The 23606-nt window shown below is 38.8% G+C and overlaps 1 protein-coding gene across 1 annotated transcript in view; it reads left to right on the top strand.

Annotated features, from left to right (window-relative positions):
* The window catches only part of si:ch211-186j3.6 (neural-cadherin), a 689510-nt gene that overhangs the window by 346053 nt on the left and 319851 nt on the right, over window positions 1-23606 (top strand). The window contains exon 13 of the mRNA XM_057844439.1: window positions 13460-13709. Coding sequence (XP_057700422.1) covers window positions 13460-13709 — 250 coding nt within the window. The remainder of the gene's footprint in view (window positions 1-13459; window positions 13710-23606) is intronic.

The raw sequence follows: 23606 nt of genomic DNA, 5'->3' as shown, positions 1-23606 counted from the left end.
GAGTCAAAAACAGAAGTAAGATAATGCATGTGGATATCATATAGTGTAGTGGGAAATTTGAATGTTTGATCCCATTAAAAATGAATGGGAAAGTTTTGGCAAATTTCTGGGATCCATGCATCCATGCCTGGGCCTCCAGGTGGGCAAGTTTGTGGGCGTAAAAGGGGGCGTGGTTAGGCGAGGGGGAGAGTCAAAAACAGAAGTAAGATAATGCATGTGGCTATTATATAGTATAGTGGGAAATTTGAATGTTTGATCCCATTAAAAATGAATGGGAAAGTTTTGGCAAATTTCTGGGATCTATGCATCCATGCCTGGCCCTCCAGGTGGCCAAGTTTGTGGGTGTAAAAGGGGGCGTGGTTAGGTGAGGGGGAGAGTCAAAAACAGAAGTAAGATAATGCATGTGGCTATCATATAGTATAGTGGGAAATTTGAATGTTGCATCCCATTAAAAATGAATGGGGAAGTTTTGGCAAATTTCTGGGGAACCGTACATTTTTTCCAAATCCTGTATGCAACTTTTATTACCCTCAGCGTCCGGGAATTTTTTATTTCCAAATTATTTGATTTCGTCAACACTTGTAGGATTAGATACATTTTGATTATTTTTTTTTTTTTCCCGAAAAATCGGCGATTACGGGCAAATGGAAAATTTCTTGGGGTTATTTGAAAAATTCCCTGCGTTGCGTGAAAATTCCGGTCGTTTCGATATTCGAACGGTGCCGATCGGTCAATCAGTTCCATTTAAAAAAGAATGGGAACGTTTTGGCATATTTCCACGTTACCGTAAATTTTTTCCAAATCCTGTATGCAACTTTTATTACCCTAAGCGTCCCGGAATTTTTGATTTCCAAATTATTTGATTTCATCAAAACTTGTAGGATTAGATACATTTTGAATTTTTTTTTCCCCCCGAAAAATCGGCGATTACGGGCAAACGGAAAATTTTTCGGGGTCGTTTTCTAAAATTCCCTATGTTGCGTGAAAATTCCGGTCGTTTCGATATTCGAACGGTGCCGATCGGTTGAACAGTTCCATTAAAAAATAAAACAGAGTAACACTATTCTTCAAAGTCACAGATAACTACCAAGGGTGGGTCAGTTGACACAAGTCACTTTTGTACCCAGAGAAGGGTCATCTGACTCTAATCAGCATATCTTTTGTGAGCATTGAGGTCCTCATTAGTCATTCCTATTCCCACAAGCAAAACCACAGGGTTCGATTGCTCCATTTAGCATCTTGAGTATTTGCAGGGCAGGCTGCCTTGGCTTTTGTCAGACAGTGGACCGCTCAGGCAGGCAATCAGGCGGACAACCTATGTAGAGTATGTTTTAGTTTTTGGTAACTGCTCAGTATGTTTGTCTAATGTGATCAAATTGTGCACGATTTGACAAAATTGGGAACCAAAATTGGGAAGAAAACCAAGTGTACCCAAAACAAAGGAGGGTAGAAAAAAACAAAAAAACTTAAAGCTAATGCAAACAGAACTCAACCAGACATCACAAGGACAGATACACATTTGGCTCTGTAAATGTACAGACAGCTGACTTTTAATAGTACTATTTAGAGATGTCCCGATCCCGATTGATTGGGTCCGATCACGTCATTTTCAAAGTATCGGAATCAGCAAAAAAATATCGGCCATGCCTTTTTTAATATATATTTTATTTAATTTAAATCGTTTTCTTATTGTATTTAACGTTACATACATAATATGTTACACTCATCCAGAGTCTTTAATTTAGGCTTAAGGTAGGGTTATCAAATTTATCCTAATAACGGTGGGAATTAATTTTTTAAAAAATGTATCACGTTAAAATACTTAATGCAATTAATGCATGCGCTGCACGACCCACTCACGCATTGTCGCGCTCAATCTGTAATGGCGCAGTTTTACCTATATAGAGCGATAAAAGGCAGCGTAAAATGAGTAGAGTGAATTTTGGCAGCCTTTGGAGCCTTGTTTTAATTGGCTAAAGCCTTACAATCCCTCTTCCTACGATTAGAAATATCATGGGAAGCAATGTGGGGAAGCAAGGTAGCAATTGATGTCTTCCTTAACACCTTATGTTATTTCCCAACGCAGAGTATATCAATTGGAAGCACTACACACAGTCATGGTTCCACTTCCCATCATGCATTTGGGCATACCTACACTATCATTTACTGAAAGCTCAACAAATACACTAGATGGCAATATTTAGTCACAATATACAAAGTCACAAGTCTTTCTATCCGTGGATCCCTCTCACAGAAAGAATGTTAATAATTTAAATGCCATCTTGAGGATTTATTGTCATAATAAACAAAAACAGTACTTATGTACTGTATGTTGAATGTATATATTCGTCCGAGTTTTATTCATTTTTTTCTTGCCAAAATGTATATGATCGGGAAAAATTATCGGGAATGATTGGAATTGAATTGGGAGGGAAAAAAAGCAATCGGATCGGGAAATGTCGGGATCGGCAGATACTCAAACTAAAACGAATGGGATCTGATCGGGAGCAAAAAAACATGATCGGAACAACCCTAGTAGTATTGTGACATTCTGAAAAGACATGGAACTGGTCAATTGGTCACTGACTGCCCTGGACAAGACCTTCTCTACGATGCGATCTGAACCTGGACAACGCGCCTACCCGGGAAACACTTTCAAGTCTGGATATGGAGGATAGCTGAGGAAAATGGCGGCCGCTGTGTCTGACCACACTCGAAGTTGAAGACATCGAGGATGTGTATCTGCAGGGGCTTGGAGCCCACTTGATTCGTCGGATCATCATGAACGTGTCGGAAAGCTAAAAGAGATCAGTGGAATTGGCCACTACTGCGACTAGCGCTATCGGCGGCGTGCACGCCAGTATCATCAATGCCTGGAATGACTTATTACTGGGGAAGAATGATCTAGCCGCATATAACGCTGCCACAACCAAAATGGTAATGAAAATTACTACGGAGCAGCGAAACCTGGAGATGAATGTTCATTGGAATGCAGCAAGGTATGAAAACTGCAACGAGGATTAAATCGACGAAATGGGGTGGCGGACACGGCCTGCCATCAGTCCTGAGTTATTCCCTGTCTTCAGGATCGAATAAACTGAAAGAACTAACCTCTGAATTCTGAACTAATCTACTGGATTTAATTAACATAACGAGCTCATCGCCGCGATTGACAAGGACTATTCGGAAAATGAACAATCAAGGGGAGGGTAAAAAAAAAAACGGGAAAAAAAACCTTCTAATCACTACACAATCTGAAATGTCAAAAGTTGTTATTAGATAATTTCTGCGTCCTATGGTATACTCGGGGCGGGATTCAATAAGCTTCGGCTTCTACCGTCTGCGCTTTTCTTTTCGGTTTGAATTAAATTTAAACACATATAAATGCTGTATGTTTGTTTGGATGTGTCTTGCTTGAAAGGAAAATAAATAAAGAAAAAAAAGATATCAGAGCACTTTTTTCTGGGGATTTGTTGTGGAGGACTGTCTGACATTACAGCATTGACGAAGAACAGCTGTCTCAATCTCTCTAAATATTTAGTTGCAGTTTCTTGTATGTATGGAGCTATAATTGTCATATTGCCTATGATGGAAGTATTTGTTAACAGTTTGTTAAGCATTTATAGGGTGTTCCAATATAGTTGACCCCATTCTAAAAGCCCATGCTAGTTGATGGATCTTAATAAAACTATATACACTGTATGTTGAAGGTCATAAGTTTTATTGGTTAAATATACAAAGAAAAGTACAAATATTTGTTTGTTCTATGGCAGATTTTCATAAATGTGCAACATGAGCGCTGCCTGCAAAATGTCTTTTCTTTTGAAGTGAACGGCATTTCTTAACCTGAAAAGATAGAAATGCCAAACGTTACACACAAAAACTTGAAACGTTTCTACACAAACTGTGTTTCAGGTTGAGAACACCCTGTAAATGCTAAACAAACTGTTAACAAATACTTTACAAATCAACAATAAATGATTTATCAGCAGTTTACTAATGATCTATTAACTAATAAAACGGATAGTTATTATGAAATGTTACCACGCTTTTTATTCAATAAAGAAACGTATGTAAAAAGATAACAAAAGAAACTACTACAGTATATCTGGAAACTGTACTATATGTGTGTAATTTTAAAATATATTGGGAAAAATAGAAGGTCCCTGTCAAAATTTAGGCTACACTTAGCCAGGTAACTTGTAAACCTACGCCATGGCCATTTTGACTACCCAAGGGCCAGGGTTGTAAAATTACAACATATACACAAGATGCTCTAATTTACATTTGATGAATGTATTTGACAATAATTGCATATGTACATGGTCTAGTAAGTGTAATGATTACAACAACAACAACAAAAAACAAAAACAAAAAAAAACAAGGCATTATACTTACTGAAATCTGATAAATCCAGTCCAAGGAACCAAAGTGTTGTTGCACAGCCAAAGTTCTGCAGATTCTGAAAGTCCTGGAAGTGTGGGCAGGGCTTATATACAAATTTGCTATCCACACCTATTGTGAGACTGAACAGTAGGACCCAATGACTATTTTAATGTAAAAAAACAACAACAACAAAAAACATTTCAACCCTTTTTTACAAAAAATAAAAATGTAATTCTACAACGCTGGCCTACAGGGTTAAGGGTGATTTAAACAATACCCATCTTACATTGCCGAGTTGTGTACGCTCCAACCTGCCTAATCAATTCCCTCCTCCTTCTTAATTATCAGCTCAATCCCCAATGGTGTTCACAGGTTAATTAGCTAACGATAGCACCGCTATGTTCTTAGTGTCGTATAGGCATGTAATAATGTATTTCTTGTTAGGGCCCGAGCACCAACATGTTGCAAAGGCCCTATTGTTCTTCTAAGGATTATTATTATCTCAACATGCTCAAAAACTCACCAAAATTTGTGGATTCGCGAAAATTTCGACAATTTGGCAACGTTGTGAAAAAATGTCACAAACTGGCTCAGTGGCGCCGCCTGGAATTTAAAAAAAAGGCCTCTCCATTTAGGTTTTTTCAACGTAGAGCGATGAAATTTGGGGAGTTGATACCTTGTGTAAAAATGCTTCAAAAAGTCTCTTGCACCCATATTCCAAAACCAACAGGAAATCGGGTATTTTGGATTGAATATTGAAAAACATGCCATTTTTGTCGAAAACCAGGGTGCACGTTTGAGACCATTGCGCCGAGGCAGTTAGTTGGATCCTCCTCAAAATTGGTGAGACTCTTCATGAGACATATGAGATGTTAAGTTATCAAAATGGTGAGTTTTCATTCACGGGGCTGACCTGGGCGGAGTACCAAAGTCGGGGTTATTTGGGGATTAGGGTTAGGGTGTAGGGTTAGGGTTAGGGCTTCTTCAGGGCAAATGAAAATGGCCAATTTGAAGTTCTGAACATGCTTGAAAACTCACTAAAATTTGCACATATCAAAATGGTGAGTTTTCATTCACGGGCTGACCTTTGCGGGGCGTTTTTTTTGTGTGTGTGTCAGGGTTAGGGTTTAGGGTTCACACTCTGCTACTTCTTCTGTGTGAGAAAAAAATACTTTGTACTTTGCAATGAAATATATTAGCGATAAATTGGTTCATCTGATGACAGCGGTGAAGAACTGCTTTGACTCATTAAAGCTGTTGCTTCACACTCTGCTACTTCATCTGTAGGAGAAAAAAAAGATACGATGTATTTTTTATCGTGCCAAAGTCGATGGGGTGCCAAAGTCGGACATTGTTTTGACAAAACACCAAATTCAGAAAATGACTAATAACTCACCCAAATAATGTTCAATCGTTTTCAGATTTGGCATGTACAGTTGTGGTCAAAAGTTTACATACACTTGTGAAGAACATAATGTCATGGCTCTCTTGAGTTTCCAGTTATTTCTACAACTCTGATTTTTCTCTGATAGAGTGATTGGAACAGATACTTTTTTGTCACAAAAAATACTCATGAAGTTTGGTTCTTTTATGACTTTATTATGGGTGAACAGAAAAAAGTGATCAAATCTGCTGGGTCAAAAATATACATACAGCAGCGCTAATATTTGGTAACATGTCCCTTGGCCGTTTTCACTTCAATTAGGCGCTTTTGGTAGCCATCCACAAGCTTCTGGCAAGCTTCTGGTTGAATCTTTGACCACTCCTCTTGACAGAATTGTTCAGTTAAATTTGATGTCTTTCTGACATGGACTTGTTTCTTCAGCATTGTCCACAAGTTCAAGTCATGACTTTGGGAAGGCCATTCGAAAACCTAATTCTAGCCTGATTTAGCCATTCCATTACCATTTTTGATGTGTGTTTGAGGTCATTGTCCTGTTGGAACACCCAACTGCGCCCAAGACCCAATCTTCGGGCTGATGACGTTAGGTTATCTTGAAGAATTTGAAGGTAATCCTCCTTCTTCATTATCCCATTTACTCTCTGTCAAGCACCAGTTCCATTGGTAGCAAAACAGCCCCACAGCATAATACTACCACCACTGTGCTTGACGGTAGGCATGGTGTACTTGGGGTTAAAGCCCAAGCAAACCAAACATATTGCTGGGCATTGTGGCCAAACAGCTCGATTTTTGTTTCGTCTGACCACAGAACTTTCCTCCAGAAGATCTTATCTTTGTCCATGTGATCAGCACCAAACCTTAGTCGAGCCTTAAGGTGCCGCTTTTGGAGCAAGGGCTTCCTTCTTGCACGGCAGCCTCTCAGTCCATGGAGATGCAAAACACGCTTGACTGTGAACACTGACACCTGTGTTCCAGCAGCTTCTAATTCTTGGCAGATCTGCTTTTTGGTGATTCTCGTTTGAATCTTCACCGTCCTGACCAATTTTCTCTCAGCAGCAGGTGATAGCTTGCGTTTTATTCCTGATCGTGGCAGTGACAAAACAGTGCCATGCACTTTGTACTTACAAACAATTGTTTGCACTGTTGCTCTTGGGACCTGCAGCTGCTTTGAAATGGCTCCAAGTGACTTTCCTGACTTGTTCAAGTCAATGATTCGCTTTTTCAGATCCATGTATGTATATTTTTGACCCAGCAGATTTGATCACTTTTTCTGTTCACCCATAATAAAGTCATAAAAGAACCAAACTTTTTTGTGACAAAGAAGTATCTGTTCCAATCACTCTATCAGAGAAAAATCAGAGTTGTAGAAATAACCGGAAACTCAAGAGATCCATGACATTATGTTCTTCACAAGTGTATGTAAACTTTTGACCACAACTGTACGTGATGTATCCCAGCCTGAACTCGATTTCATTGAAATATCACCCATTAGGCCTGGTGCCCCCTGCTGGAAACAGGAAATGGCCTTTTTTACGAGACCGACTAGGACTAGGACCGATTAGGGGAAAAAAAACTAATGACCCCCCCCCCCCCCCCCCCCCCACAAAAAAAAAAAAAAATCACTGAAAAAAAATTGGAGAAAACAACACAGGACTCCCGCGGGCCCGTTGAGTTCTGCTTGCAGGGCTAGTTGTAGTTTGTTCTTCTTCTCTTCTGTGTGCTTCCTTCCTTTCTGTACCCCATAACCTGTTTGTATTTGCCGATTTCTCCAAACTCCCATGTGATACATTCAAATTGTTCACACCATAAGGACACTCAGGTTCTTCTCCGTGTCTAAGCAGCTGAACAGGACCAAAAAACGGTATCTGTGCATAACTAGTTATGTCCCAGGGATTTGATTTGTGATACTTCACTATGTTCGCATCACGCCAACGGGCATGTTGCTAATGCCTCCGCCTTGAAAACGGCAGTTCTTCCCGTCTTTAATCGGGCATGTTTGCCAGCCGGCGTCTCATTACGCCAGCCTCCACACTCGGAGGCTTGACCCGATTGCGCGAGGTCACCGCAGTCCTGTCCGAAATGGCGTTTTTGAGTTTAATTGGAAGCGTACGGCGGCGTCTTTTGCAAAGCTTTCCTTTTAATTAGCGAAGCAAGGATGAGAGGGGAGTGGCGGGGACGCCTGGCGTTGTTAGATCCCGCCGGGGTTTGGCCAGGTCGTAGCCTTGCGGGAGATTTACGGCCCTAATATTTGACTTTATGTTATTGCGTCGTAAAGCACGGGGGGCTGATCGCTTTCCGCTAAGTAGAAGAGCTGAATGTGCCAGGAGGCCTCTGGAGGCGAGAATAGATTAAAAGATTTAATCTGGACCAGGACGTACAATTTAATGCTAACGTGACAGAGATTGGTTATTTCTCTGTGCACTTTGGAACATCAGGGCTATTGTGATTGTTGAGGAAAATTCCCCAAATTTCATTTTAATCTTATTCATAGGGCAAAACTCTGCAAGAGTCATGTTAGGTTAAACTTTGTTGATTTTGTTTGATTTTCTGTAGATTTTAGAGCATTCGGTGGTACTTCCTTTTTATTTTGGATCATTCCCTGTTGATTTACGGCCTTTCCAGATCACTTAATTCAAAAATTAAAACACACTTAAACTCTTAAAAACAACATTTCCTGCTAATTTTAGGGCCTTTGTGGGTGACCTGTTCTTGAATAATTTCCTGTTGCTATTTTGGTTCACTTCTTGCACATTTTAGGGCATTCCGAGGTCCATTCCTATACTTTGGTCACTTCCTGTTGATTTTTGGGTCATTTCCGCATCACATTTTAATTTCGGGTCACTTCCTTCCAGGGGTGAAAGTGTTTAGAATTTCTTGCCGGAACTCGAAGGAGCCAGAAATTTTTATGTATGCAATTTTTTTTTTTTTTTTTGGGGGGGGGTTCAGAACTACTGAAATGCAAAGAAAACTGTTTTGGTCAGTTACTTCTATCACATACAAAAATTGATTTTAAATCAAAATTTTTTTCAATGATTTGCAAAATAAAAGTTAACAAAACCCCAATCTCCATCTCCTAATTTTTATTTTTCCTCATTTCCTCACATACTAAATGCTAATCCTTACTACTTAAGAACATAAGATGTATATTAAAATGGAAGTTAATGTAAACATTTACTTTTTGTTGTGTTTTTTAATAATGATATAAGTAACATACTGTACATTCAGAAAAATAAGTACAAATGACTTATATTATGCAGTGAAATGAAATATATTTTGAAGATATTTTGAACAATAAACCATGTCGCAAAGCGACCACAAGAGTTCGCTGTTGGACAGCACAAAAAGCCTTGCTGTAAAACTTACCAAAAGGCAGAATACTGTCTGAGCGGGACATGTGCGTAAATTGCGTCAATATTTTAACGTGATTAATTTTTAAAAAAAAATTACCGCCCGTTAACGCGAGATATAAATAAATATATATATATATATATATATATATATATATATATTTATTTATTTATTTATTTATTTATATATAAAATGCCGTTACGCTTGATAACACACATCACATCACTTAAAAGTTAGGATTTTTTTCCCACGTGTTTCAATTGAATTTCTATTTGTCTCAAGCCATTTTTAAGTTCTAGTTAAGTTTTAAGTAAGTCTAAACTGTAAGTCCTGATAGGATTTGGAGTTTTTGTAGTGTTCAAAATAAATGTATGATACAGGCTGTATTGGAGCACATTAGGGACCAGTGCTACTTGGTGTTTTATCCAGCAATGACTACTGAGCTAAAATTGATAGTTAGCATTATTGAGTTTTTATTTTACACCCTCATCACTCCACAACGATATGTTATGTTAAAGCCTGTATGTAAGACACGTTAGCCACGCATCGACAGTGGTCATAATTAATAGAAACCTAGCCCTCCGCAGGGCTAACGTTACGTGAGCTAGTGACGGTGACGTTAATCTTATTTATTAGCGCTTAGCGCTCTTTATTAGCGCTTAGCGCTCTACTGCTTTAAGATGGCGGCTGTTTACTAACGCTGCCCAGACGCGGCCGAGTCTGTCTCTAGTTCAACATACATGTGACTCATCAGACGCTACCTGCTACCAACGTAGCATCGTGCGGGCTAGTATTTAGCAACGTCGGCGTCGTTTGTAGCGGCTGTCGGCTGCAGTAAGTTTTTTTTTTTTTTTTTGCCTCTTCCTCTACGCACGTGACCAGCGCGTTGTCCCTCATTAAAAGTAGTCCGAGCAAAACGTGATCCTTAGAGCTGTCAAAATAAACGATTACTCGAGGTGAATAAAATTACTTGGATCAGTTTTTAAACTCGAGTTGCTCGAGTATTCGTTTCAGCTCTAGCACATTGACGTGGCTCGTCATTGTCAGACTCAGATACCTGCAGCAGCTGGGGAAACCTCCATATAATAAATATCGGTGGAAACAGATTACGCTACACAAGCACTTTATTGTTCTTGTCTTTAACACTTGTGTATATAAATCTGATGTTGGTAGATTGTTTTCTTCTTGGAGATGAAATGCATGTGTGGCAGCTTTGTATTTTTTTTTTTTACATAGTGTTTTGACAGATGCCGTCATATTTTTTTAATCAAAGCACCGTGTACCGGAACAGGATTCCGGCCCTGAATCTTATCCCGGAACTGCGTTCCTGACCGTTCTGGCCCACTTTCACCCCTGCTTCCTTTTCATTTAGGGTCACTTTCTGTACATTTTGGGGCATTACTAGATCACTTCATGTACATTTTGGATGAATTCTGTCATTTCTGGGCCACTTCATGTTTATCGCTAAATCCCCCTGTTGATTTTGAATAACTTCCTGTCTGTTTTGGGGCATTAACGGGTAATTTTTGGCCATTTCTGGGTCAATTGCTGTATAGTTTTGGTCACTTCTTGTAAATTTTAGGACAATTCGTGGAGGTTGTTTTTTGTCAACAATAATGACCACTTGACAAACTACACAGTGGTATGAAAAAGTATCTGAACCTTTTGGAAATTCTCGCATTTCTGCATAAAATCACCATCAAATGTGATCTGATCTTTGTCAAACTCACACAGATGAAAATTCAGTGTCTGCTTTAACTAAATGGCTTTTGGCATGTAGCAGTTTTTTCACATATGGCAGCTTTTATTAGCATATGGCAGTTGTTTAGACATATGGCAAAACTGCTTTTGGCATATGGCAGCTTTTTTTTTTTTTTTTTTTTTACATATTGCAGTTGTTTTTTCATATGGCTGAACAGCTTCTAGCATATGGCAGTTTTTTTTTGTTTTGTTTTTTTGACGTGGCAGTTTTTGCATATGGCCAAATGGCTTTTTGTATATAGCAGTTTTTTGGCATATGGCAGTTGTTTTTTTTAACACATGGCAAAATGGCTTTTGGCATATTGCAGTTGTTTTTACATATGGCAAAATGGCTTTTGATATATGGTAGTTCTTTGGCACATGGCAGGTTTTTTTTTTTTTTTTTTTTTTTTTTTTTTTAACATATGGCAGTTGTTTTGCATATGGCAAAATGGCTTTTGGTATGTAGCAGTTTTTTGGCATATGGCAGGTTTTTTTTTTACATATGGAAAATGGCTTCTGGCACAGGGCAGTTTTTGCATATGGCTAAATGGCTTTTGGTATGTAGCACTTTTTCAGCATATGGCAGTTTTTTTTTTTTTTTTTATTACCTATGGCAAAATGGCTTCTGGCATATGGCAGTTTTTTTTTGACATGGCATTTTTTTTTAGCATATGACAGTTATTTTCACATATGGCAGTTGTTTTTGCACATGACAAAATATGTTTTGGAATGTAGCAGTTTTTTGTCATATGATATGGCAGTTTTTGTTTTTTACATATGGCAAAATGGCTTTTGGTATATGACAGTTTTTTTGGACATATGGCAGTTATTTTGACATATGGAAGCTTTTTTTTTTTCTTTTTACATATGGCAGTTTTTGCATATTACAAAATATGTTTTGAAATGTAGCAGTTTTTTTGGCATATGGCAGTCTTTTTTTTTTTTTTTTTTTGACATATGGCAAAATGGCTTCTGTCATATGGCAGTTTTTTTTTTTTTTTGACATGGCAGTTTTTTTTTTGCGTATGGCAGTTATTTTCACATATGGCAGCCCAGACATTTATAGATTTTCATATTTTAATGAAGATGGCATGCAAACAAGAGGGAAAAATAAGTAAGTGAACCCTCTGCCTAAGGAGACTTAAAGAGCAATTGAAACCAATCTATACCAAACATTTTAAGTCAGATGTGTGCCCAATCACTGATGAGTGTTTTAAAGCTGCGCTGCCCACTATAAAATACACACCTGGAAAGAAATGTGTTGATGAGAAGCATTGTCTGATGTGCATCATGGCTCGGTCAAAAAAAGCTGTCTGGAGATCAGCGATCAAGGGTTGTTGATTTGTATAAAGCGGGAAAAGGATACAAATCCATCTCTAAAAGTCTGGATGCTCATCAATCGACAGTCAGAGAAGTTGTCTACAAACGAGAGTTTGGCACAGTTGTTTCTCTCCCAAGGAGTGGCTGTCCACCAAAGGTGACGCTAAGAAGTCAGCGCAGAATACGCAGAGAGGTACAAAAGAATCCTAGAGTGTCTGCTAAGGATTTATAGAAACCATTGGCACAGTCCAATATCTCTGTGCACACAAAACCATGGCCAAGAATGGTGTTCATGGGAGGACTCCACGGAAGAAGCCACTGCCGTCTAAAAAAACATTGTTTTCTGTTTAAAGTTCGCAAAACAAAATAAACTTGGACACTCCACAGAGGTTTTGGCAAAATATTTTGTGGACTGATGAAACTAAAGTTGAATTGTTTGGGAGTAACAAACATCATGTGTGGAAGAAAATGTAACACCTCAACAACATCAACACCTCATCCCCACTGTGAAGCATGGTTTAGGGAGCATCATGATTTGGGGCTGTTTTGCTACCTCAGGGCCTGGACAACTTACAATCATTAATGGAAGAATGAATTCAAAAGTGTATCAGGATGTTTTGCAGGAAAACCTGAGGCAATCTTGCAGACAGTTGAAGCTAAAAAGAGGATGGATGCTGCAACAAGACAATGATCCAAAACATAGAAGTAAATCAATTTCAGATGCATTTCAGAAGAACAAAATACACGTTCTGGAGTGGCCAAGTCAAAGTCCAGACTCGAACCCCACTGAGATGCTGTGGCATGACCTAAAGACAGCGATTCATGCCACACATCCCAGGAATTTGACTGAACTACAGCAGTTTTGTAGCAAATAATTGGCCAAGATTAGTCCTGATCGATGTGCCTGACTGATCTACAGCTACAGGAAGCCTCCGGTTGAAGTTTTTGCTACCAAAAGGGGGACCACAAAATATTAAATGTGACGGTTCACTTCTGTCATTGTTTGCATTCTATCCTCATTAAAAAATGAAAACCTATAAATGTTTGGGTGGTTTTAGTTAAAGCAGACAGTTTTTTCATCCATGTGATTTTGACAAAGATCAGATCACATTTATTGGTGATTTCATGCACAAATGTGAGAAATTCCAAAAGGTTTAGATACTTTTTCATACCACTGTATCAATAACCTAAAGTATCACAGTAACAATATATTGTCACACCACTAGTCTAAAGGATTTTTAAAAATCTCTCCCCAAACAGACCATCAAAGCCACCTCCCCATTGGGCGACCCGAGGGTAACCTACAATCTGGAGGACGGCATGGTCCCGGAGACCAACATGCCCGTCCGCTTCTACTTGACGCCTAACCGGGAAGATGGCTCAGCCTCCATTCTTGTGGCGGAACCTCTGGATTACGAGACCACCCGCAACTTCATGTTGAGGGTCCGAGCGCAGAACGTCGCCGCCGTGCCATTGGCTGCCTTCACCACGGTCTACGTCAACGTAACGGGTAGGTCAACCCCAATAATCCCCCAAATCTTCCTAATCTTAATAATATCCCCTAATTCCTAAATTTAGCCCATAATTGTCATGTATCAAGGTTTCAGCTAGTAATGTTTCATCATATAATTATGTTTCATCACATATTAATGTGACACCTTTTGATATTTCAGCATATTGCTTCACACTCATGCATCACAAAGCTCTTGTCACATATTACTGAGTACCCTTTATTATGTCACAAGGAACAACTGAGAACACTATATAAGCATCGAGCAGACAACAGACAGTGTCAGGTCGTCAGCGATTCAACATATGCTGGCATGTCAACTCACCATTGCCGCTTGACCTGATAGTTTTCCCTTGCCTGTCAACATCAATAAAATCCTGTGTCTGCGATACGCAACTGGGTCCTCCGTCCCGTACATGACACATAATACCGTGACAATAATTACTGGTTCTAATTAGAGGTCGACCGATATATCGGTCAACCAATATAGCGTACCGATTGATGGACATTTTTTCTTTGTTTTAGGGTTGTTCCGATCATGTTTTTTTGCTCCCGATCCGATCGTTTTAGTTTGAGTATCTGCCGATCACGATATTTTCCGATCGGATTGCTTTTTTTTCCCCCTCCCGATTCAATTCCAATCATTCCCGATAATTTTTGCCGATCATATACATTTTGGCAATGCATTAAGGAAAAAATGAATAAAACTCGGACGAATATATACATTCAACATACAGTACATAAGTACTGTATTTGTTTATTATGACAATAAATCCTCAAGATGGCATTTACATTATTAACATTCTTTCTGTGAGAGGGATCCACGGATAGAAAGACTTGTAATTCTTAAAGGATAAATGTGACTTTGTCAATTGTGACTAAATACTGCCATCTAGTGTATTTGTTGAGCTTTCAGTAAATGATACTGTAGCCATTTAACTGTTCTGCTCAAATGGGTGATGGGAAGTGCAACCATGACTGTGCGTAGTGGCACCAATTGATATACAGTGCCTTGCAAAAGTATTCGGCCCCCTTGAATTTTGCAACCTTTCGCCACATTTCAGGCTTCAAACATAAAGATATGAAATTTAATTTTTTTGTCAAGAATCAACAACAAGTGGGACACAATCGTGAAGTGGAACAACATTTATTGGATAATTTAAACTTTTTTAACAAATAAAAAACTGAAAAGTGTGGCGTGCAATTTTTTTCGGCCCCTTTACTTTCAGTGCAGCAAACTCACTCCAGAAGTTCAGTGAGGATCTCTGAATGATCCAATGTTGTCCTAAATGACCGATGATGATAAACAGAATCCACCTTTGTGTAATCAAGTCTCCGTATAAATGCACCTGCTCTGTGATAGTCTCAGGGTTCTGTTTAAAGTGCAGAGAGCATTATGAAAACCAAGGAACACACCAGGCTGGTCCGAGATACTGTTGTGGAGAAGTTTAAAGCCGGATTTGGATACAAAAAGATTTCCCAAGCTTTAAACATCTCAAGGAGCACTGTGCAAGCCATCATATTGAAATGGAAGGAGCATCGGACCACTGAAAATCTACCAAGACCCGGCCGTCCTTCCAAACTTTCTTCTCAAACAAGGAGAAAACTGATCAGAGATGCAGCCAAGAGGCCCATAATCACTCTGGATGAACTGCAGAGATCTACAGCTGAGGTGGGAGAGTCTGTCCATGGGACAACAATCAGTCGTACACTGCGCAAATCTGGCCTTTATGGAAGAGTGGCAAGAAGAAAGCCATTTCTCAAAGATATCCATAAAAAGTCTAGTTTAAATTTTGTCACAAGCCACCTGGGAGACACACCAAACATGTGGAAGATGGTGCTCTGGTCAGATGAAACCAAAATTGAACTTTTTGGCCACAATGCAAAACGATATGTTTGGCGTAAAAGCAACACAGCTCATCACCCTGAACACACCATCCCCACTGTCAAACATGGTGGTGGTAGCATCATGGTTTGGGCCTGCTTTTCTTCAGCAGGGACAGGGAAGATGGTTAAAATTGACGGGAAGATGGATGCAGCCAAATACAGGGACATTCTGGAAGAAAACCTGTTGGTATCCGCACAAGACCTAGACTGGGACGGAGATTTATCTTCCAACAGGACAATGATCCAAAACATAAAGCCAAATCTACAATGGAATGGTTCAACAATAAACGTATCCAGGTGTTAGAATGGCCAAGTCCAAGTCCAGACCTGAATCCAATGGAGAATCTGTGGAAAGAGCTGAAGACTGCTGTTCACAAACACTCTCCATCCAACCTCACTGAGCTCGAGCTGTTTTGCAAGGAAGAATGGGCAAGAATGTCAGTCTCTCGATGTGCAAAACTGATAGAAACATACCCCAAGCGACTTGCAGCTGTAATTGGAGCAAAAGGTGGCGCTACAAAGTATTAACGCAAGGGGGCTGAATAATATTGCACGCCCCACTTTTCAGTTTTTTATTTGTTAAAAAAGTTTAAATTATCCAATAAATTTTGTTCCACTTCACGATTGTGTCCCACTTGTTGTTGATTCTTGACAAAAAATTAAAATTTTATATCTTTATATTTGAAGCCTTAAATGTGGCGAAAGGTTGCAAGATTCAAGGGGGCCGAATACTTTTGCAAGGCACTGTATCTTCTCTGTGTTAGGAAATAACATAGGGTGTTAAGGAAAAGATCAACTACTACCGTTCTTCCCCACATTGCTTCCCACGATATTTCTAATTGTTGAGAGAGGGATTTTAAGGCTTTAGCCAATTAAAAAGAGGCTCCAAAGACTGCCAAAATTCTCTCTACACATTTTACGCTGCCCGTTAGCTCTACATATAGGTAAAACGGCGCCATTATAGATTGAACGCGACAATGCGTGAGTGGGTCGTGCAGCGCATGCGTTAATTGCATTAAATATTTTAACGTGATTAATTTTTAAAAAGTTAATTTCCGCCGTTTACGCGATAAATTTGATAGCCCTACTTTAAGCCAAAACTAAAGTTGAACGTAAGACATTTTGTCTGTAACGTTAAATACAATTAGAAAACGATTTAATTAAAAAATACATATTTAAAAAGGCATGTCCGATATTTTTTTGCCAATTCCGATACTTCGAAATTGAAGTGATCGGACCCGATCGATCGGGACATCTTTAGTTTACATATTTAAATGTTCCGATATTGAGTTTTGAATGAGGCAAAATAACATGCTTTTTCTCTCAAATATGTTATAATCATTTGTTTCAGATGTACTGTAATTATTTTCTGTATAAAAATTAATTCGGTGTTCTAAAAGTCTTTTTTCAAACTTGAGTCTTGAAAAAGAGGGGGTAGTCTTATAATCAGGGCTGTCTTATATTCGGGCCAATACGGTAATTTCTCGTAATCTGCACTTTGCCAAATTGTTGTATATTGTCAAATCGTCTCAAAATATGACTATAATTTACATAATAATGCTATTTAAGACTTTTTTTTTTTATCCTGTCGTACGCACTTAAAAAAAAAAAAAAAAAACTATCAGATTCATACAGTGCCTTGCAAATGTATTCTGCCCGCTTGAATCTTTCAAACTTTCGCCACATTTCAGGCTTCAAACATAAAGATATAAAATTTTAATTTTTTGTCAAGAATCAACAAGTGGGACACAATCGTGAAGTGGAACAAAATTTATTGGATAATTTAAACTTTTTTAACAAATAAAAAACTGAAAAGTGGGGCGTGCAATATTATTCAGCCCCCTTGCGTTAATACTTTGTAGCGCCACCTTTTGCTCCACATTACAGCTGCAAGTCGCTTGGGGTATGTTTCTATCAGTTTTGCACATCGAGAGACTGACATTCTTGCCCATTCTTCCTTGCAAAACAGCTCCAGCTCAGTGAGGTTGGATGGAGAGTGTTTGTGAACAGCAATCTTCAGCTCTTTCCACAGATTCTCGATTGGATTCAGGTCTGGACTTTGACTTGGCCATTCTAACACCTGGATACGTTTATTTTTGAACCATTCCATTGTAGATTTGGCTTTATGTTTTGGATCATTGTCCTGTTGGAACATAAATCTCCGTCCCAGTCTCAGGTCTTGTGCAGATACCAACAGGTTTTCTTCCAGAATGTTCCTGTATTTGGCTGCATCCATCTTCCCGTCAATTTTAACCATCTTCCCTGTCCCTGCTGAAGAAAAGCAGGCCCAAACCATGATGCTGCCACCACCATGTTTGACAGTGGGGATGTTGTGTTCAGGGTGATGAGCTGTGTTGCTTTTATGCCAAACATACCGTTTTGCATTGTGGCCAAAAAGATCAATTTTGGTTTCATCTGACCAGAGCACCTTCTTCCACATGTTTGGTGTGTCTCCCAGGTGGCTTGTGGCAAACCTTAAACCAGACTTTATATGGATATCTTTGAGAAATGGCTTTCTTCTTGCCACTCTTCCATAAAGTCCAGATTTGTGCAGTGTACAGCTGATTGTTGTCCTATGGACAGACTCTCCCACCTCAGCTGTAGATCTCTGCAGATCATCCAGAGTGATCATGGGCCTCTTGGCTGCATCTCTGATCAGTTTTCTCCTTGTTTGAGAAGAAAGTTTGGAAGGACGGCCGGGTCTTGGTAGATTTGCAGTGGTCCGATGCTCCTTCCATTTCAATATGTTGGCTTGCACAGTGCTCCTTGAGATGTTTAAAGCTTGGGAAATCTTTTTGTATCCAAATCCGGCTTTAAACTTCTCCACAACAGTATCTCGGACCTGCCTGGTGTGTTCCTTGGTTTTCATAATGCTCTCTGCACTTTGAACAGAACCCTGAGACTATCACAGAGCAGATGCATTTATACGGAGACTTGATTACACTCAGGTGGATTCTATTTATCACCATCGGTCATTTAGGACAACATTGGATCATTCAGAGATCCTCACTGAACTTCTGGAGTGAGTTTGCTGCACTGAAAGTAAAGGGGCCGAATAATATTGCACGCCCCACTTTTCAGTTTTTTATTTGTTAAAAAAGTTTCAATTATCCAATAAATGTTGTTCCACTTCACGATTGTGTCCCACTTGTTGTTGATTCTTGACAAAAAAATTAAATTTCATATCTTTATGTTTGAAGCCTGAAATGTGGCGAAAGGTTGCAAGATTCAAGGGGGCTGAATACTTTTGCAAGGCACTGTATATTCTCTTAAAAAATCGAGATTAGATGTGTCCTGAATCTGCTGATTTTTTTTCAAAATTTGTACATCCCATATCAGTCGAACTCTCGTCGTAATCCTTACCATACCTCAGATTTGTCCACCGGGCCAGTCACATCATACGTTGTTCTCCTTCTGAAAAGCTTTAACCGAAACACGGAGCTCAGTGTTGCTCATTTCATGTCACTGCTACTTTTGGCCCTGACGGACACCAAACATGATGAAAATTCAAGTTTACTCTTACTCACCGGCTCTGTGGAATCGTCTCTTTCATTGACACTGCAGCTTCAAGGTGGTCCTCACGGCTCTATGTCACGCCTTTGTCCACTATTGATCGGTTTGATTCATGCCGCCGGCCTCATCTTGGCACCGGTATGAATGAAAAATTGATTTGTTGTCACACTGAAAAGAAGAGGCCCATTTCAAACCCATAGATTTGACTTGTTACGCTTTCTAAAGGAGACGAAGATATGATTTTTTTCTTAATGTTGCTGTACTCCGGTCTGTTTTGTTTCTTATCTATGTTTATAAACGTGAACCATTTGAACATGGGTCATCAGTGATTTTCATGTGTGCATACATTGCTTTTTATTGGCTTGCTATGACTGGACCATTGACTTATGCTAGCTTAGCCACTCCCGAGCCCTGAAACTAATTAATAGCTAGCAAACTGCACGGAATTTGTTGAAATCAACTCATCGACTAATAACCCCCCCCCGCTAATTCAAAGTTTAAGCCTAATGTCAAAAATTCCCCTTTAAATTGTTTTAAATTTCATGATTTTATTTTTGTAATCTATAAAAATGTGAACCCAACCCACCATTTTGCAAACCTAAACTTGACCACTCCCCTTCCAGCCCTTTATCCAACCTAGGAGGGAGGCTCAATAATTTTTTCACATTAAAATGTATGTTTTTTAATATATTGGTGGTATTAAAAGGTGTTAATAAATCATAAAATTTCCTGTGTTCCTTTTAAAGCAACACTAGGTAACTTTTTAGTTTTGATCAATTTTAGAGAGACGGCGAGAACGAAAAGTGGTTTTTGGTATGTGGAAAAATGCCTTTTGGCATGTGGCATTTTTTTGGTGTATGTGGCAAAATGGATTTTGGCATGTGGCATTTTTTGGGTATGTGGCAAAATGGATTTTGGCATGTGGCATTTTTTTGGTATGTGGCAAAATCGATTTGGTATGTGGTGTTTTCATTTGGTATGTGGCAAAATAGTTTTGGTATGTGATATTTTCTGGTATGTGGCAAAATGGATTTTGGCATGTGGCATTTTTTGGTATTTGGAATTTTTTTATACGCGGCATTTTTTGGTATTTGGCATATTTTTTGGTATGTGGCAAAATGGCTTTTGCATGTGGCAATTTTTTGGTAAGTGGCAAAATGGATTTTGGTATGTGGCATTTGTTTGTGGCGAAATGGATTTTGGTATGTGGCATTTTTGGTATGTGGCATTTTTTGTATGTGGCAAAATGGCGTTTGGAATGTGGCCTTTTTGGTATGTGGCAAAATGGATTTCAGTATGTGGCACTTTTATTTGGTATGTGGCAAAATGGATTTTGGCATGTGGCATTTTTTTTTTGTGTGTGTGGCAAAATTGATTTTGCCATGTAGAATTTCTTTGGTATGTGGCAAAATCGAATTTGGTATGTGGTGTTTTCATTTGGTATGTGGCAAAACTGTTTTGGTATGTGATATTTTCTGGTATGTGGCGAAATGGATTTTGGCATGTGGCATTTTTTTGTGTGTGGCAAAATGGATTTTGGCATGTGGCATTTTTTTTTTGTATGTGGCAAAATGGATTTTGGTATGTGGTGTTTTCATTTGGTATGTGGCAAAATGGATTTTGTTATGTGGCATTTGTTGGATACGTGGCAAAATTGATTTTGGTATGTGGCATTTTTATTTTGTATGTGGCATTTTTTTGTATGTGGCAAAATGGCGTTTGGAATGTGGCATTTTTGGTATGTGGCACTTTTATTTGGTATGTAGCAAAATGGATTTTGGCTTGTGGCATTTTTTTGGTATGTGGAATAATGGATTTTGGTATGTGGAATTTTTGTTTGGTATGTGGCATTTTTTTTTTATATGTGGCAAAATGGCTTTTGGCATGTGGCATTTTTTTTTATGTGCTAAAATGGATTTTAATGTGTGGTATTTTCATTTGGTATGTGGCAAAATGGATTTAACTATGTGGCATTTTTATTTTGTATGTGGCATTTTTTTGTATGTGGCAAAATGGCGTTTGGAATGTGGCATTTTTGGTATGTGGCACTTTTATTTGGTATGTAGCAAAATGGATTTTGGGTTGTGGCATTTTTTTGGTATGTGGAATAATGGCGTTTGGAATGTGGCATTTTTGGTATGTGGCACTTTTATTTGGTATCTAGCAAAATGGATTTTGGCTTGTGGCATTTTTTTGGTATGTGGAATAATGAATTTTGGTATGTGGAATTTTTATTTGGTATGTGGCATTTTTTTTTTTTATATGTGGCAAAATGGCTTTTGGCATGTGGCTTTTTTTTTTTTTATGTGCTAAAATGGATTTTAATGTGTGGTATTTTCATTTGGTATGTGGCAAAATGGATTTAACTATGTGGCATTTTTTTGTATGTGGCAATATGGAATTTGGTATGAGGCTTTTTTTTTGTATGTGGCAAAATTGATTTTGATATGTGGAATTTTTTATTATTATAATGTTATTCTGACAGTCTTGTGGCGCCACTGTCAAATAAAGTGTTACCAAATGCCCATAACTAGCAATTAATTAAAAAACTGGTAACTGAAGAAAAAGTTAGCAGGGAGCGTGAATTTTGATTGTTATTTACATCTATAGCGCTGCAATGCATGCTAGGAGGCATGTTGGACGACAACAGTGTTGACAGCTGAAGGCAGCAGAGGTTGACTGTCTCCCTCAAGGAAGCAGTGATGGCAAAATGAAGCTTCTTGAAGCAGTGAAGCTTTTTCAGCCAATTGCTTCAAAGCTTCATGGTGTTTCATTTGGTCTTATGACAGTCTTATCTTTTGTCCTTACCTCAACATTTCTCCTATTTAGATATTGCCATTACTATGACTAAGAAGATTAAAATAAAGTTTTTCGCGAAAATGCCTGGTTGTCCTCCATGAAAAGGTTCAAAATAAATAGCCAAATAAAAACAGGGCTTCCCTAGCGGAATGATTTATTGCCTCAAACTTGACCCGAATGCTTTGGTTCAGTAGTGGAAAGAAAATGCGCTTTTCCCCCCACATTGGCACAGTCTGTGGGTTCCACTGACACTTGAAGCCGTTTTATCTTTCACGCTGCGCCCTTCGCCGACACTTCCCGACGTTCCCTCGTATTTGTCCGGAGTTCAGATGCTTTTTCATCTTCGCGCAGCCCTCAGAAGTCAGGACGACAGCCTAGCAAAGCTCCCCCTTTGGTCGGAACGCTGAGCTTGACAGTTCGGCAAGAGAACAAAAGAAGTGTCAGGACATGGCGTACTAGCGACGCAGAAGCCCCGAGACTTCTTGTCTGACCGTCAAAGTAACTTTGGATGAACTAAAGGTTGCGCTCTGTAATTACAAATGCATTTTTAAATGTCAGAAATAAAGTGTTGTCATAAATAAAAGGTCAATGTGCACACTGGAAATTCTGTAGATAAAGTATGAACACTCATTTCCGGGCCATTCAGAGTGGAATGCATTAACTTGCAGGCTATTTTTCTTACAGACAGGACAGTGTGTATTATTTTAGTTTCGTTGCCGTGCGCCCTCCTCCCCCAAAAACAAGATTTTTCTTGAGTTGCCAGACATCCGTCGTTCAAGATGTCCAGATGGATTACGCTGTCATTGATTAAAATGGAAGAATTCATCCTGGGGCGCCATCAGTCTGCGCTCAGGCCGACTCCCTGACCAGACAAAAAGCTTTTAATAATTCCCAAAAGCATAGTATGGCATGACATAAACTTTGCAACTCCTTCTTTGAACAGTCTTACCCTTACAGATTACTTCCTGTTGATTTTGAGTCACTTCCTATTCATTTGAGGACACGTTCTTGTGTCAAAAGTGGTATTTTCTATGTGGCAAAATGGATTTTGGCACGTGGCGTTTTTTTTTTGCCATGTGGAAAAACTGATTTTGCCATGTGGTATTTTATTTTATTTTATTTTTGCCATGTAGCATTTTTTTGCCATGTGATAAAATTGATTTTGCCATGTAGCATTTTTTTTTTGCCATGTGCCATTTTTTTTTTTTGCCACGCGGCATCTTTTTTTTGCCATGTGGCAAAATTGATTTTGACATGTGGCATTTTTTTGCAATGTGGCAAAATTGATTTTGACATATAGCATTTTTTTTGCCATCTGCCATTTTTTTGCCATGTCATAAAATCGATTTTGACATGTAGCATTTTTTTTTGCCATCTGCCATTTTTTGCCATGTGATAAAATTTACTTTGCAATGTAGCATTTTTTTCCCCATGTGGCGTTTTTTTGTCATGTGGCATTTTTTTCCATGTGGCAAAATTGATTTTGCCATGTGACATTGTTTTGCCATGTGACAAAAATGATTTTGCCATGTGGCATTTTTGCCATGTGGCAAAATTGATTTTGCCTTATGGCAGAATTTATTTTGCTGTGGCATTTTTTTTTTGCCATGTGGCAAAATTGATTCGCCATGGGGCTTTTTTTTTTTTTTTGCCATGTGGCAAAATTGATTTTGTCATGTGGCAATTTTTTCCATGTGG

Source organism: Corythoichthys intestinalis, chromosome 1 (assembly GCF_030265065.1).
Source record: "Corythoichthys intestinalis isolate RoL2023-P3 chromosome 1, ASM3026506v1, whole genome shotgun sequence".
NCBI lineage: Eukaryota > Metazoa > Chordata > Actinopteri > Syngnathiformes > Syngnathidae > Corythoichthys > Corythoichthys intestinalis.
Note: the sequence above shows the minus strand (reverse complement) of the source record. Positions and strands in the feature narration are given on the sequence as shown.